At 40.7% G+C, this 16,536-nt stretch overlaps 1 protein-coding gene across 2 annotated transcripts in view; it reads left to right on the plus strand.

Moving 5' to 3' along the window:
- Positions 1-16,536, plus strand: part of CDK4 (cyclin dependent kinase 4) — a 94,752-nt gene that overhangs the window by 7,757 nt on the left and 70,459 nt on the right. For both annotated transcript variants that reach the window (XM_075851957.1, XM_075851958.1), the window contains exon 2: positions 7,993-8,246. In XM_075851957.1, coding sequence (XP_075708072.1) covers positions 8,029-8,246 — 218 coding nt within the window. In that variant the 5' untranslated portion in view covers positions 7,993-8,028. The remainder of the gene's footprint in view (positions 1-7,992; positions 8,247-16,536) is intronic.

The raw sequence follows: 16,536 nt of genomic DNA on the forward strand, positions 1-16,536 counted from the left end.
ACATGTGCGCACGGTCAGGATGATGCGATGTGGCCAGCGCTGTACTTATGAGCGGCGGCACTGGAGACAGAACATGGCGGGCGCGCTGCAAAACACCCCCATGTTCTGTCCTCCGTGCCTGAACCGCCGCGCATTAGTGCAGCGCCGGCCGCTTCTCCTCATGCTGACCGCGCGCGCACTTCCTGTCAGGAGCGGGGCAATGGCTGTATTACACAGCCCCGCTCTATAACGGCGGAGATCAGAGAAACCTCTCATCTCCGCCGTTATTCCCCTGAATGCTGCGATCACAGCTGACTGCAGCATTCAGGAGAAAATGAGAAGGGGGGATGCCCCTGGATCGCGTCACAGGGAATTCCTGTGACGCGATCGAGGGCCATACCATATATGGGCAGACAGCCCAGGGTCTATTGACGGACACCAGGGCTGTCTTACCATATTTCTTGTTGTTAGGACATACCCAAGTATGTCCCAACAACTGCCTGTGTGCTCTCTGTCCACAGGCTAATGTACTGGCATATATCTGATAAAGTAAAAACAAAGTATTGTTAAATGTAAAAAAAAGACACATTCACCTTTTTTACAATAAACATTAAAATAAGTCTCAATACATAAAATATTCACACATTCAGTAATGGCGCGCACAACAATTTTTTTGCATCATTTATGATGTGTACGCTGTAAAAAAATGAAATAAACACGGCTTTCTATCACTTATTAATGTGAGGCGCGAGGTGCGATGAATTTACCCTCCATGTTCCTCACATTAATAGTAATTAACCCCATCATGTACCTCGCACATTAACCCATTATGACTGAGAAACATGATGGGATTAATTACTATTAATGTGAGGCGCGTTCAAAATTCATCATCACACCTCGCGCCTCACATCAGAAAACGGAAGATTTTATTTTTTTTATTACTGTTGGCAAAAGTATCGAAATTGGTATCGAAATCGCAATACTAAACGAAGTATCGGTATCGAAGTCCAAATTCTGGTATCGTGACATCCCTACTACATAGGTAGTGCAATTTATTAGGAAAAAAATCTGGCAGTTGGACCTTCAAGTCCCCTAGTGGGACTAAAGAAAAGTGTAAAACAAAAAGTGAAAAGAGAGAAAAATAAACCATACATATTTGGTATCGCCGCGACCATAATGGCCTAAACTATAAAAATATTATGTTATTTATTCCATGCGTAAAAAAACGTAATAAGAAACAATACCAGAATTTCTGCTTTTTGGTCACTTTGCCCCACAAAAATTGAAATAAAGTGATCAAAAAGTCGCACGTATCCAAACATGGTACCTATAAAAACTATAGCTCGTCTTGCAAAAAAAACAAGCCTTTATACAGCTCTGTCGACGAAAAAATTAAAAAGTTATGGTTCTCACATGTCAACAGAAAAAATACATTCTTTTTACAATAGTAATTTTATTGTGCAAAAAGTTGTAAAACATAAGAAAAGTACTATAAATTAGGTATTTCCGGAATCGTACTGACCCGCAGAATAACGTTAACATGTAACTTAACGCGTAGTGAACACTGTATAAAAAAACGAAACTATGCCAGAATTGCTGTTTTTTGGTCACCTTGCTTCCTAAAAAATAGGATAAAAAGTAATCAAAAAGTCGCGTGTACTCCAAAATGGTACCAATAATAACTACAGCTCATCCCACAAAAAAAACAGCCCTCATACCACTACGTCTATGAAAAAATACAATTAGTTATGGCTTCATTAAGGCTACAATAAGTCGGGAAATAAAAATATGCGGTTGTGCAGATCAGAGGCGAACATTTCTTCTGTTTCAATAGGCGATGTATCGGGGCCGTAACATTAGGGAACCAGGAAGGGGAGGGCCCAAACATATCTGCTAGAAGTGAGGGTGCCTGTATTATACCAGGACAACACTTCCCAACAAAATTCCCTAAACTGCAAAGGTGCGGAGTGTGGACCAAAAGGGGGATAAGGAAGGATACCATTTACAGAAAGGATTGCTTCACAGCATAACACACGGATTACTTTAATATTTATTTTTTTATCCCATTATTATGCCACCTGACTATGCTGCTCCTGATGTACTCTGCCCAGCTTACATATGCCCTATATTATAAACTGAAATACCAGTAAAACTCAAAACAAAACTACTACCAAGCAAAATCCACGCTCCAAAAGCCAAATGGCGCTCCCTCACTTCTGAACCCTGCAGTTTACCTCCACATTAACGGCACCGCCATATCCGGGTGCGCCCTATTAACAATATTTGTGGTGTGTCTCCAGTGGCATAAGCTGGGCATGACATATTTGCCACTGAATTGGCATATCTGGGGAAAACGTGAAATTTTTACTTTGCACCATCCGCAGCGCCAACATTTATGGAAAAGTCCTGTAGGGTGAAAATGCTCTCTACACCCCTTAATAAATGCCTTAAAGAGGCTCTGTCAACACATTATAAGTGCCCTATCTTCTACATAAGGAGATCGTCGCTGTAATGTAGGTGACAGCAGTGCTTTTTATTTAGAAAAACGATCTATTTTTATAACGTTAGGAGCGATTTTAGCTTTATGTAAATTACTTTCTTAATGCCCAACTGGGCTTGTTTTTACTTTAGACCAAGTGGGCGTTGTACAGAGGAGTGTATGACGCTGACCAATCAGCTTCATACACTTCTCCCCATTCATTTAGGCAGCGCATAGTGACACTGCATTGTTCACAATGTGCTGTCTTATACTAACACATTAACATTACTGAAATGTTTAGATAGTGAATAGACGTTCGTTCCAGCCAGGATCATTAACGTTTCTGTGGTACTTGCAGCAGAGCAAAGCGTAATCTCGCTGTAACCTGTCATTCACAGCGTGATCTCGCGAGATTACGCTTGCTCTGCTGTAATTACCACAGAAATGTTAACGAAGTGTCAGGATTGTGAATAGACATCCCGTCCTGGCTGTAAGGAATGTCTATTCACTGTCTAAACACTTCAGTAACGTTAATGTGTCAGTATAAGGGTATGTTCACACGCAGTGACCAAAAACGTCTGAAAATACGGAGCTGTTTTTTTAACAACTCGCGTTTCTTACTGCCGTTTTTGGAGTTTTTTCTTCAATGGAGTCAATGAAAGACACCTCCAAAAAGTCCCAAGAAGGGTCCTGCACTTTTGACGAGCCGTCACTTTACGTGCCTAATTTTGACAGTGACGCGTAAAATAAAGGCTCATGGGAACAGAACATTGTAATTCCCATTGAAGGCAATGGGCAGATTTTTGTAGGCGTATTAGGGGCTTTTTTCAGGCGTAATTCGAGGCGTAAAACGCACGAAATACGTCTGAAAACACTGCCTGTGAACATACCCTAAGACAGCACATACTGATCTAGCAGGATCACTATGCGCTGACTGAATGAATGGAGAGGAGTGTATAACGCTGATTGGTCAGCATCATACACTCCCCTGTACAACGCCCACTTGGTCTAAAGTAAAAACACGCCCATTTGAGCATTAAGAAAGTAATTAGTATAAAGCTAAAATCACTCATAACGTGGTTAAAATAGATCGTTTTTCTAAATAAAAAGCACTGCTGTCACCTACATTGCAGCGCCGATCACATTATGCAGGAGATAGGGCACTGATAATGTGGTGACAGAGCCTCTTTAAGGGGTGCAGTTTCCAAATGGGGTCACTTTTCAGGGGTTTCTTTTATTATTTCACATCAAAGCCCCTGCAATTGTGAACCGATACTTTGTAAGTCGCCAAATTAGGCCTCAATTTCGCATCATACTCTTTCACTCCTAAGCCCTGTCGAATGTCCAGGCAAAAGATTAGGGCCACATGTACGGTGATTCTAAAACCGGGAAACACAGCATAATAATGAGAGCTGTCGTGTTATGGTGGCACAAGCTGGGCACCGCATATTGGCATATCTATGGAAAATATCGCATTTTCACTCTGCAACATTGAGTGCACACTAATTTCTGCAAGACACCTGCAGGGTTAACATGCTCATTACACCCCTAGGTGAATACCTTGAGGGGTGTAGTTTCCAAAATGGGGTCACTTCTGGGGGGTTTCCACTATTTTGGTCCTACAGGGGCTTTGCAAATGCTACATAGCGACCAGAAACCAATCCAGCAAAATCTGCACTCCAAAAGCGAAATGGCACTCTTTCCCTTCTGAGCCCTGCTGTGCCCAAAAAGCAGTTTATGACCACATATGGGGTATTGCCGTACTCGGGAGACATTGCTCTATAAATCTTAGGGTGCTTTTTCTCCTTTATTTTTTGAGAAAATGAAAAAAAAATTTATTAAAGAAAAAGTGTTGTTTTTATTTTCACTGCCCATTTCAAATAAAATCTATGAAACACCTGTGGGGTCAAAATGTTCACTACACCCCTAGATGAATTTCTCAAGGAGTGTAGTTTCCTAAATGGAGTAACTTTTTGGGCGTTTTCAATGTTTTGGTCCCTCAGGGGCTCTGCAAATGTGACATGACCATTCCTGCTAAATTTGAGCTCCAAAAGCCAAATGGCGCTCTTTCCCTTCTGAGCCCTGCCGTGTGTCCAAACAGCCGTATTTTTACGGGGTATTTTTACCCGTCAGAAATTGCTTTACAAGTGTTGCGGTGGTTTTTCTCCTTTTGTCTTTGTGGAAATGAGAAAAAATTAGCTAAACCTACTTAAAAGAATGTCGATTTTCATTTTCACGGCCTACTTCCTATAATCTCTGCAATAAACCTGTAGCGTCAAAATGCTTACTATACTCCTAGATCATTTCCTTGAGGGGTGTAAATGGGGTCACTTTTGGGGGATTTACACTGTTTTGGCACCAAGAGCCCTTCAAACCTGACATGGTGCCTAAAATATATTCTAATAAAAAGGAGGCCCAAAATCCACTAGATGCTACTTTTGATTCTGAGGCCGGTGCTTCAGTGCATTAGCACACTAGAGCCAAATGTGGGGTATTTCTAAAAACTGCAGAATCTGGGCAATAAACATTGAGTTGCGTTTCTCTGGTGAAACTTTCTGTGTTACAAAAAAAATGGATCAAAATGAATTTCTGCAACAAAAAAAATGCAATATGTAAATTTCACCTCTACTTTGCTTTAATTCCTGTGAAACCTCTAAAGGGTTAAGACATTTTCTGAATGCTGTTTTGAATACTTTTAGGGCTGATGTTTTTAAAATGAGGTGACTTATTGGAGGTTTCTAATATATAAGGCCCTCAAAGCCACTTCAGAACTGAACTGGCCCCTGCAAAAATAGCCTTCTGAAATTTTCTTGAAAATGTGAGAAATTGCTGTTAGGGTATGTGCACATGATAACTGCAATTACGTCAAATTACGGAGCTGTTTTCAGGAGAAAACAGCTCCTGAATTTCAGACGTAATTGCATGTACTCGCGTTTTGCGGGGCGTCTTTTACGGACGTAATTTGGAACTGTTCTTCATTGGAGTCAATGAAAAACGGCTCCAATTATGTCCCGAGAAGTTTCCTGCACTTCTTTTGACAAGGCTGTAATTTTACGCGCCGTCTTTTCAGTAAAATGACAGGTCGTCGGCACAGTACATCGTAAAAAGCCCATTGAAAGTAATGGGCAGATGTTTGCCGACGTATTGGAGCCGTTTTTTCAGACGTAATTTGAGGCGTAAAACGCCTCCGTTACGTCAGAACTTTAAGGCTGGGTTCACACTACCTATTTTCAAAGTCTTGTAACATCCTAGAAAAATAAAAGGATGTTCAAAAAACGATGCCAATCTAAGGTAGACATATGGGGATGTTAATTAGCAACAACTTTGTGTGGTATAATTGCCTGTCTTTACAAGCAGATACATTTAAATTGAGAAAAATACAAATTTTTGAATTTTTTCCCTACATTTTCTTTTGCACAATCGAATAATGAATGTATCTAGCAAATTTTGCCAGTAACATAAAGTCCAATGTGTCACGAGAGAACACTCAATCGCTTGGATAGGTAAAAGCATTCCGAAGTTATTACCACATAAAGTGAAACATGTCAGATTTGAAAAATATTGTTTACAGTGGGTACATTAATCTGCAGCCACAGGATAATAGTAGTACTAACCAGTACTGGACATGATACAAACACCAGGCGACAGCCTCCACCTCAGACCCTGGCGCATGTTTAGCACCTTGGTTTCTTACGAAGGTACTGGGTTGGGAGGGTCAGCGCTGGGATATACATTCCTGTGATGCATCAAAACAGGTGGTGAAAATGACTAGAATGCAATACCTTGCCGTTTGTTATGTGGTGCTTTTTTGTGGTGGCACCACCGCCAGCACGACCCAAATGCAGACTGGGGACGCACGCATGCATCGTCCGACCATTTTAATGCATACATATTTGGTCCCAAAAATGAGGACTTGTAGGCTCCTGTGTTTATGGTTTTGCCTCTCTTCTTTGCAAAGCAGTTTTTGAAAAGACCTTTAGAGCCTACTAGTTTGAGTCTTGGATCCGGGCAAAGACACAGTTTATAGAATAATTTTTTTTTTTATCTGCTCTATTTTTACTTCAATTTCTCTAATTCGGCCCAGAGTACTTCATTGTTCCAGCCCAGCATGATCCACAGGACAGTGTGATTGTGCAGTGAAAGAAGCTGGGCTGGAACAATGAGAAGTGTATGACGCTGATTGGTCACTGATTGGTCAGCGTCATACACTCCTCTGTACAACGCCCAGTTGGTAAAAAGTAAAAACACGCCCAGTTGTCTATTGAGAAAGTCATTAGCATAAATCTAAAATGGCTCATAACTTGCTCAAAAATTATCGTTTTTCAAAATAAAAAGCACCGCTGTTATCTACATTACAGCGCCAATCAGATTATGTAGGAGATAGGGCACTTATAATCTGGTGACAGAGCCTCTTTAAATCAATAGAAATGATGTGCTGCTAGGGTGACTGAGTTGTCTTTGTTGCTGCCATGGTGTTGACTGTCTACGGATGACACGGTGTGGTGCGATCTACCTCAGGGGGCACTGTGTGTGGTGGGGTCTACCGGTGGCACACACTATGTGGTGCTATTTTTATGGGTCACTCTGTGTGTGTGTGTGTGTGTGTGTGTGTGTGTGTGTGTGTGTGTCACGATTGTATGAAGTGGGCGCAGTGTGTGTGTGTGGGTTCGGTTTGCATTCATCTATTTATGGCCGCCTTTACTAAAGAGGCATTAAAACTCTGTGTAAAATAACACTTTTCTACGTGTGTTAACCTGGCCAGTATTTTTGGGTGGGGAAGGTGGCAACCCTGAAATTGCAGGGCAAATCTTCTACCCTTTGCTTAAAGAGTCTCTGCCACCACATTATAAGTGGCCTATCTTGTACATAATGTGATCGGCGCTGTAATTACAGCAGTGTTTTTTATTTAGAAAAACGATCATTTTTTGACGGAGTTATGACCTATTTTAGCTTTATGCTAATGATTTTTTTTTTTAATGGACAACTGGGCGTGTTTTACTTCTTGACCAAGTGGGCGTTGTACAGAGCAGTGTATAACGCTGACCAATCGGCATCATGCTCTTCTCCCCGTTCATTTACACAGCACATAGTGATCTAGCTAGATCACTGTGCAGTTACTCACATATTAACATTATGGAAGTGTCCTGACAGTGAATAGAGATCACTATTCGCCAGGACGTGATGTCTATTCAGAATCCTGACACTTCGGTAACGTTTGTGTGAAATTTACAGCAAATCAAGCGTAATCTCGTTTTAAATGACCGTTTACAGCGTAATCTCGCAAGATTACGCTTGCCTTGCTGTAAATCTCACACAAACGGTACCGTTCTAAAACGGAATTATTCAGGAATCTGCATTCATACAGTTCAATATTAAGTGGATTTTAGGTCTTTGTTTAAAAATGTTTTTATGCATTTGCTGGATGCCTGTTAAAATTTCCTGGCCCTAGAATATGGTTCGGGTAGTATAATTCAATTGTCAACATAAAAAGTTGCTTTTCTGATGAATAACTGAAATTTTTATTGTATTTTCAGGAGGAGAACTAGAGAAGAAGTCACGTGTTAAGGAATATGGCTAAAGAGATCCGAGGACAGTATGAACCTGTTGCAGAAATTGGCGTCGGAGCCTATGGAACTGTGTATAAGGCACGAGATTTACAGAGTGGGAAGTTTGTGGCACTTAAAAATGTGCGCGTTCAGACCAATGAGAATGGTCTTCCCCTGTCCACAGTCCGGGAAGTGGCGCTGCTGAAACGCCTTGAACACTTTGACCATCCAAATATTGTTAAGTGAGTAAACTATATGAGAGGGTTAGGCAATGTGTCCCCTTTATTTCTTTCTGAATAACTATTTACTTCCAAGGGTGTGCTAAAGGTAGAACTGATTAAAGGGGCTCTGTCACCATATTAGAAGTGCCCTATCTCCTACATAATGTGATCGGCGCTGTAATGTAGGTGACAGCAGTGCTTTTTATTTAGAAAAACAATCTATTTTTACAACGTTAGGAGCGATTTTGGCTTTATGCAAATGACTTTCTTAATGCCCAACTGGGCGTTTTTTTAAAAAACTTTTGACCAAGTGGGCATTGTACAGAGGAGTATATGACGCTGACCAATTGGCGTCATACACTTCTTTCCATTCATGCCCAGCTTGTTTCACTGCACAGCATGATCTTGCTGTGATGTCACATACACCCATATTAACTTTACTGAAGTGTCTTGAGAGTGAATAGACATTGCCTCCAGGCAGGATGCGATGTCTATTCACACTCCCGACACTCCGCTAACGTTTGTGTGGGACTTAATAGCTGCACAGCGTAATCTCGTGAGATCACACTATGAATGGCAGCACAGCGAAATCACGCTGTGCAGCTAGTAAAGAGGCTCTGTCACCAGATTATATGTGCCCTATCGCCTACATAATCTGCTCGGCGCTGGAATGTAGATAACAGTGGTTTTTATTTTGAAAAACTATCATTTTTGAGCAAGTTATGAGCGAGTTTAGATTTATGCTAATGAGTTTCTTAATGACCAACTGGGCGTGTTTTTTTACTTTTTACCAACTGGGCGTTGTACAGAGGAGTGTATGTCGCTGACCGATCAGTGACCAATCAGCGTCATACACTTCTCATTGTTCCAGCCCATTGTTAGGGTATGTGCACACACACTAATTACGTCCGTAATTGACGGACGTATTTCGGCCGCAAGTACCGGACCGAACACACTGCAGGGAGCCGGGCTCCTAGCATCATACTTATGTACGATGCTAGGAGTCCCTGCTACTGCATGGAACTACTGTCCCGTACTGAAAACATGATTACAGTACGGGACAGTTGTCCTGCAGAGAGGCAGGGACTCCTAGCATCGTACATAACTAGGATGCTAGGAGCCCGGCTCCCTGCACTGTGTTCGGTCCTGGACTTGCGGCCGAAATACGTCCGTCAATTACGGACGTAATTAGTGTGTGTGCACATACCCTAAGTGTGATTGTGCAGTGAAAGAAGCTGGGCTGGAACAATGAGAAGTGTATGAGGCTGATTGGTCACTGATCGGTCAGCGACATACACTCCTCTGTACAACGCCCAGTTGGTAAAAAGTAAAAACACGCCCAGTTGGTCATTAAGAAACTAATTAGCATAAATCGAAACTTGCTCAAAAATGATCGGTTTTCAAAATAAAAAACACTGTTACCTACATTACGGTGCCGATCACATTATGTAGGAGACAGGGCACTTATAATCTGGTGACAGAGTCTCTTTAAATCACAGAATTTTTTAACTTTGAAATATTTATATATTTTTCAACAATTTTTTTTTTTTTTTTTTATTTATTTTTTTTATTTTTGCTGAATGAGGAACCCAGCCTCTATTCTTAAAATTGTAGTTTTTGCGTTAAGTGATTTGAATCATGTAGAACATGTCGGCCTTCTTATGACAGAAATGACTTGCTCACATGCTGTACCTGTAACGTTGTCATGCACTTAGGATCTGGATCATGTTACCATCGTTTGAACTAATATTTAGTTTGAAGTTGTTACTTTTTGGGAAGTCGGCATTTCTATTGTTTATGCCTCCACTCATATTAAATTACCTGGTGCACTAATAATTCTATACAGCACTTACCACTGACCTATGTGGGAAATATAGCAGAATAGGGAAACCTGCAGATTAAAACGACCTATGTGGCTCTTACAAGCAGTCGAGAGGAAACCGTTCTATGATGCAGGGACCTACAGATGGGATCCATTTTGGGTATATGTATGGGTGCAGGGACACTACTTCCCCTTGCTACAATTACTCAGACATTTGTTTGAATAAAATCCAGAAAATGATCTTTTGAGTGGAGAAGACCTGCTACACAGAGATTTGAGGAAAATAAGGGAGGGATTATAAAAGCAACAGGGTTCCCGGAAGTAAAATGTCACGTGTCTGCCCACCCGCCTCTTACCCCCTCCCCTGCCTGGAAAGTCGCTTTTAGTCTTTTTATTTATTTTTCTCTGAGAAGCTTTTGCTCATAAATGAATGCTGATGACCTTCATACGCTACATGAATTTGTGGTCAATTTGCTGGTTGAACACTCCGGACTCTGCAAAAACCACCAGCAAGAAAAGCAGAATTTTCCGTACTGACTCATGCAGCGACCGGTCTAATGAACACCGCCTCACATAGTTTCCCAGTATATTTGCAATTGGCTATGAAGTGTAAAGATCACAATGGAGCGAGGTTATGCCTGGATGACCAAAACTATTTGTTTTGTGATTTTATTTATTTTTTCCCCCCACACTTGCAGTTGTGGTTGAGAGAGCCAAAATTCCATGTGTCTGCCATTGGATGATTAGCTATCACTTGAGCATACAGGAGGGCGCTTAAAGTCTTTCTGTACGTATTCCATCTATATTCAGTCATACCATCAGCATTAACATGTAATTGTAGTCCATGGAAGAGGGCAGGATCCGGAAATCTGAGTTCTCATTTTAAAGCCTACCTTCCACCCAGACTAGGGGAACTGAACGCCACTTTGCTGTTTTGTGGGGAATGATACAACGTTCACTATTTGCTGAAACCTGATGCAATGCTCCCCCAACAGTATAGTTGCAGTATAGCCCTAACCCTCTGGCACCATCGACAATTCTGAGAGTTCTGCTTTTCTTGTGCAGTGTTTTAGAGCCTAAAGAGGGCAGCCTGTAGTCTGACTGGCACACAGACTACAGGCTGCCATAGACTGATTTATAGTCTGCTGGGAAGATACACCGCTTCATTGCTGCGTTCTAGGATCGCTCCTGTAGATTACAGGGGCTATGAGTATATGAGAATTGTTTTTTAGATTCTATAATAAATTCAGGAGTAACACTAGGTGTAGCACAGGCAACTTTTAATGTGACAGCGCTACTAGAAAATTTGCTAGTAAGGTTATGCAGCTCGTTGTTATGGCCAAACCTGCCTAAGGCTCTGGCTGTGTATATTATGGAAAGTTCTGCTTTTTGCGGGACAAGCTGTAGTTTTTAATGATACCGGTTTGGGGTACATGCAAGTTTTTGAACCAAAAAGGTTTTTATAATTTTTCATTTCACCCCCTTTTAGGCTACATGCACATGTTGCGTATTTTGCTGCGGAAAATATGCACCAACACTGCGGCAATATGCAGGAAATTCGCGGGCAAAAACAGCACCTAAATGTGCATTTTCTGGCACGTTTTTTTTGCTCCGGGTTTTGGCGCGATTTTTCCATAGAACTAGTCCGATACAATTCGCAAGCGGAAACGCAAGCTAAGTTGATATGCTGCAGATTTTAAAATATTGCAGCGTGTACATGATATTTCCTGGAGTCTCATTGACTATACTGGTACTATATTACGCTGCGCACTTGCCGCAAGCAAATCCGCGCGACAAAACCGCACGTAATACGCATCGTATGCTTTGAGCCTTAATAGTGCGTTCCATCTTTGAGGTGCCGTTATAACTGCATACATTTGTTTGGGATGCGGTTTTCGGTACAATTTCTCCGCTATTTAGAACCAGACGTTTAGAGAACCTCTGTACTTTATATAAAGATGTCAGAATAGGAGTACCAGCTGTTATCCCACACTATGTGGATCCTTTCTTGGCTTTGAACACAATGGTCATCACTTCCTCCTAGAAATATGTAAAGAGGAAATGGTCAAACAGATCTGTTTTAGATTGTAAACTAAGCGACCCTGGCAAAGTAGATTATAGAGGCTTCACCAGATTAGCACTGTGTAAAGTCAGAAATAAACAATAGTTACTACTATGATGGCGCTGGAGACATAATGTATTGTAAACTTGTCACGTTTCCTTATGCCTTATGAACTACATGGCTATAAGGGCAAGCTCCGTGCTTCATCTGTAGCATGTCCTTCTAGCCGCGCACATGGATGTGGCAATGACGCATAGACTGCTTGTTATAGATTTCATTACACTTATACGACCCCTCTGTAGGTGAAAATAAATAGAAATGAGGCAGAAGTGAAGGGTCACCTCTGGGGAACAATTGCGTGTGTTAGAGAATTGGGTTATCGCCAATTTACTGATATGCTTTTATTACCTGAAACGTGAAGAGTAGTTAAAGAGTCTCTGTCACCACATTATAAGTGCCCGATCTCCTACATAATCTGATCGGCGCTGTAATGTAGATAATAACAGTAGTTTTTATTTTGAAAAACGATCATTTTTGATCAAGTTATGACTTATTTTAGATTTATGCTAATTAGTTTCTTAATGACCAACTGGCCGTGTTTTTACTTTGGTCAGCGTCATACACTTCTCTGTACAACGCCCACTTGGTCAATAGTAAAAACACACTCAGTTGGTCATTAAGAAACTAATTAGAATAAATCTATAATAAGTCATAACTTGATCAAAAATGATCGTTTTTCAAAATAAAAAGCACTTATCTACATTACAGCGCCAATCACATTATATAGGGGAGAGGGCACTTTAAAGAGGTATAAGGACCTCCTCTCTGCCTTCCCTGGAACACCTCATGAATTCCACCCACATATAATCTTGCGAAAAAATTGATAATTGATTCATGCAGCAGAATCATATTTATGGAGGAATCATCCAAATTGGTATGAATATTCTGATATTTAATATGAAATGTCTTATCAGTTCTTCCTATATATGTCTCTTTGTAAAAATACGAAATATAAAATGTACATTCTGTGCAATGTAGTAAAACTGTACCCATGGAGGAATTATTTTAATTCCTTTATATTAACACTCACATCTATTTACGTATGGAGACACACCTGATTATTATTTATACAGGGATTAAAATACCTTGTGAATGTGGATTAATACTAAATGATCGAATTATCGGATCTTTCTTAATATACTTTCCGATGTAGAAACGGAAATCATAGTGATCACATCTCGGAAAGAAGGTATATATAACTTTGCAATAGCTTAGATCTTTGTTATGGAATATTATATTCTTAATCATAGAACCAATAAATGAATGTTGGACACTATATAAATACAATGAATTTGGCCGGATTTGCCAAACAGCTCTGAGGAAATCCTGACAAGGGATGAAACGCGTCAGCTGACCTAATCAAGCCAGGCAGGTAGTGACGTCGAAACTCTGCCTTGCGAATCCCTGACTGTGTTGGAGACCTCACACGGAAAAGGATACTATGCGGTTTGGAAACTTACCCTCTTGAAAGTGTGTGCCCTTTCTCTCCGGATCTTGTACCTCTTGACGTATACTGTGGAGTGACCCTGCATATCGGAGAAGCAAGAGGCTTCTGACTGGAAACTAAATCCAAAGGCTTAAAAGAATATATGAGCACATGGGCTGGAAATCACCTGGTGAGAGCCATTGGAGCTTTCAGCTGAGCCTGCCGTCATTCCACGTGTCTTCCCGGTGCACTTCGGATGACCAGAGGTAAAAAACCATGTGGATAATGGAAGTAAGAATTGTCGTATAAAATCATAGAAAAACGGCGTTTTCTGGGATAACGGTAGGGATCGGGAGGAATGCATAAAGACTGTAATGGTCTAAGAATAGACTGCTGGTTACTCCTGATTCCCTAGAAAAGATCCGACTTTGAAAGGGAAGAACGAGAGTCACACACATCGTAAATATAATCTCTTTACGGCATGATGGCTCCATTCCTATGAAAGGAACTATTACATATAGGAAAGCTTTCCTTATAATCCCATTACCAAGCTTCTTGAACAGGAACTTTTGCCATTTTGAGGATAAAAAACGTATATAGAGAAAAACCGCAAGTGTGAATGCAACCTGGCGGTTTCTTTCGGTCTATCCTATTGACCCCAATCTTGTTGGGGGAAATGTATGTATACATGTTATCTATTTACAAGTAATGCAATCAGTGTATAGGAGGTAATTTCCATCTGTATGTAACCTTTTCCTGGCCAGGAGGGGGGAATTTTTTATTTTTTTTTTACATTTGTGTGAATATATTTATATTTTCAAAAATATTTGGAGTTTAAAAATAAAATAACTTTTTCATAATTTTTCAACAACCCAAGAGTGCCTTGTTATATTTCTGAAATACTTTTTCTTTTTTTGTTTTACATATATTCTCTTCAGAATTGGCACCGTGTGATATTGATATTGCATTTATTTTTTTGGGGTTTTCTATTAGGTATGGTTTTTATTAACCTAATTTTGTTCTATATCACTTTAAAGAGTCTCTGTCACCAGATCATAAGTGGCCTAAATTGTACATAATGTGATCGCCACAGTAATGTAGATTACAGCAGTGTTTTTTTATTTGGAAAAACGATAATTTTTGACGGAGTCATGACCAATATTAGCTTTATGCTAATGAGTTTCTTAATGAACTGGGCGTGTTTTTACTATTGACCAAGTGGGCGTTGTACAGAGGAGTGTATGACGCTGACCAATCAGCATCATACACTTCTCCCCATTCATTTACACAGCACATAGCGATATAGCTATATCGCTATGTGCAGCCACATAAACACACTATAACGTTACTGCAGTGTCCTGACAATGAATATACATTACCTCCAGCCAGAACCTGATGGGTATTCAGAATCCTGTCACTTCTGTAGCGTCTCTGTGATATTTACAGCAAGGCAAGCGTAATCTCGTTGGAAATGACCGGTTACATCGTAATCTCGTGAGATTACGCTTGCTTTGCTGTAAATATCACACAGACGCTACAGAAGTATCAGGATTCTGAATAGACATCTCGTCCTGGCTGGAGGTAATGTATATTCATTGTCAGGACACTGCAGTAATGTTAGTGTGTTTATGTGGCTGCACATAGCGATATAGCTATATCGCTATCTGCAGTGTAAATGAATGGAGAGAAGTGTATGACGCTGATTGGTCAGCGTCATACACTTCACTCCACGACTCCCACTTGGCCATATAGTAAAACACGCCCAGTTGTCTATTAAGAAACTCATTAGCATAAAGCTAAAATAGGTCATAACTCTGTCAAAAATGATCGTTTTTCGAAACAAAAAACACTGCTGGAATCAACATTACAGCGTCGATCACATTATGTACAATATAGGCCACTTATAATGTGGTGACAGAGACTCTTTACGTAATCAAATTTGTAACCCCCCCCCCTCCCCTGTACAATCAGAAGCACATGGATGATGTAAATAGAGAGGAGTGTGGGTGGGGGCTGTTATGTTAGCCATCAGCACCTCAGGACGGCCAGTCTCCATTGACAGTATGCAGGTGTCCTAATCGGTGGCTGTATTTTGACCTGTGCCAGGGAGGGCTTTGTTTTATGACCTGGTTCGCTACGACTTGTAACCAGCTAAGGTTTCCTTGAAAAAAGCTACTGAAAGTGTTTGCTGAGCCCCCGGCCTTACCACTAGTACACCTGCTTGGCGCTTTTTTTTTTCCCCAGGCAAAATGTCATATAGTCTTAAAAATACAGTATATAAACCTTGCACTTTTACCTCATTTATGTGAGTTCTCCCCTTTCATCCATTCCTCTGGCAGAGCTACAAGGAATACTGCGCAGTGTCCCCTGTAATTCAGGCTTCTTGGGGTAATAAATGGTTTCAGTACAGTGTATAAATGTGGTCTTTTTGAAGTTCTATACAAAGCATAAGCGTTGCACCCAAGCGTGAAGCAGCCACTATAGAACACATTCATCCCACTTTCCATGGGGAAAGAAAATTGTGTAGTTGTCGTTATTTTTTGGCACCAGTAACTGACCTGTTCCCGTTTCTGTCTTTGACCCCTCACATAAAAGGTTGCTAAAGACCGTGCAGCTACGCTGACTTGTTAAGTCTTTGCAATTTTACATGGTAATATTTTTTTTTTTCCAATTGCGATTTAATTCTAGCATTAACAATTTGTCAAATTTAAAGGGGACTGTTTTGATCTTATTTCAGTGATTGTAGTAAAGTTTGGATGACTTGCTGAGCTTGTCTTGCTGCCTCCACAATCGCCTGAGATTGGGAACGCCGCACTGAATGCTTGTTTCCCTTACAGAGATGCTTTACACATACCCATTAAAATCGATGGTCTGTCCATTCATTTCTGATTGTGAGGCCTTTTTTTGCAGTGGCTCTCTGTCTTAAAGAGGCTCTGTCACC

This window comes from Rhinoderma darwinii, chromosome 2 (genome assembly GCF_050947455.1).
Source record: "Rhinoderma darwinii isolate aRhiDar2 chromosome 2, aRhiDar2.hap1, whole genome shotgun sequence".
In the NCBI taxonomy this organism is placed as follows: Eukaryota; Metazoa; Chordata; class Amphibia; order Anura; family Rhinodermatidae; genus Rhinoderma; species Rhinoderma darwinii.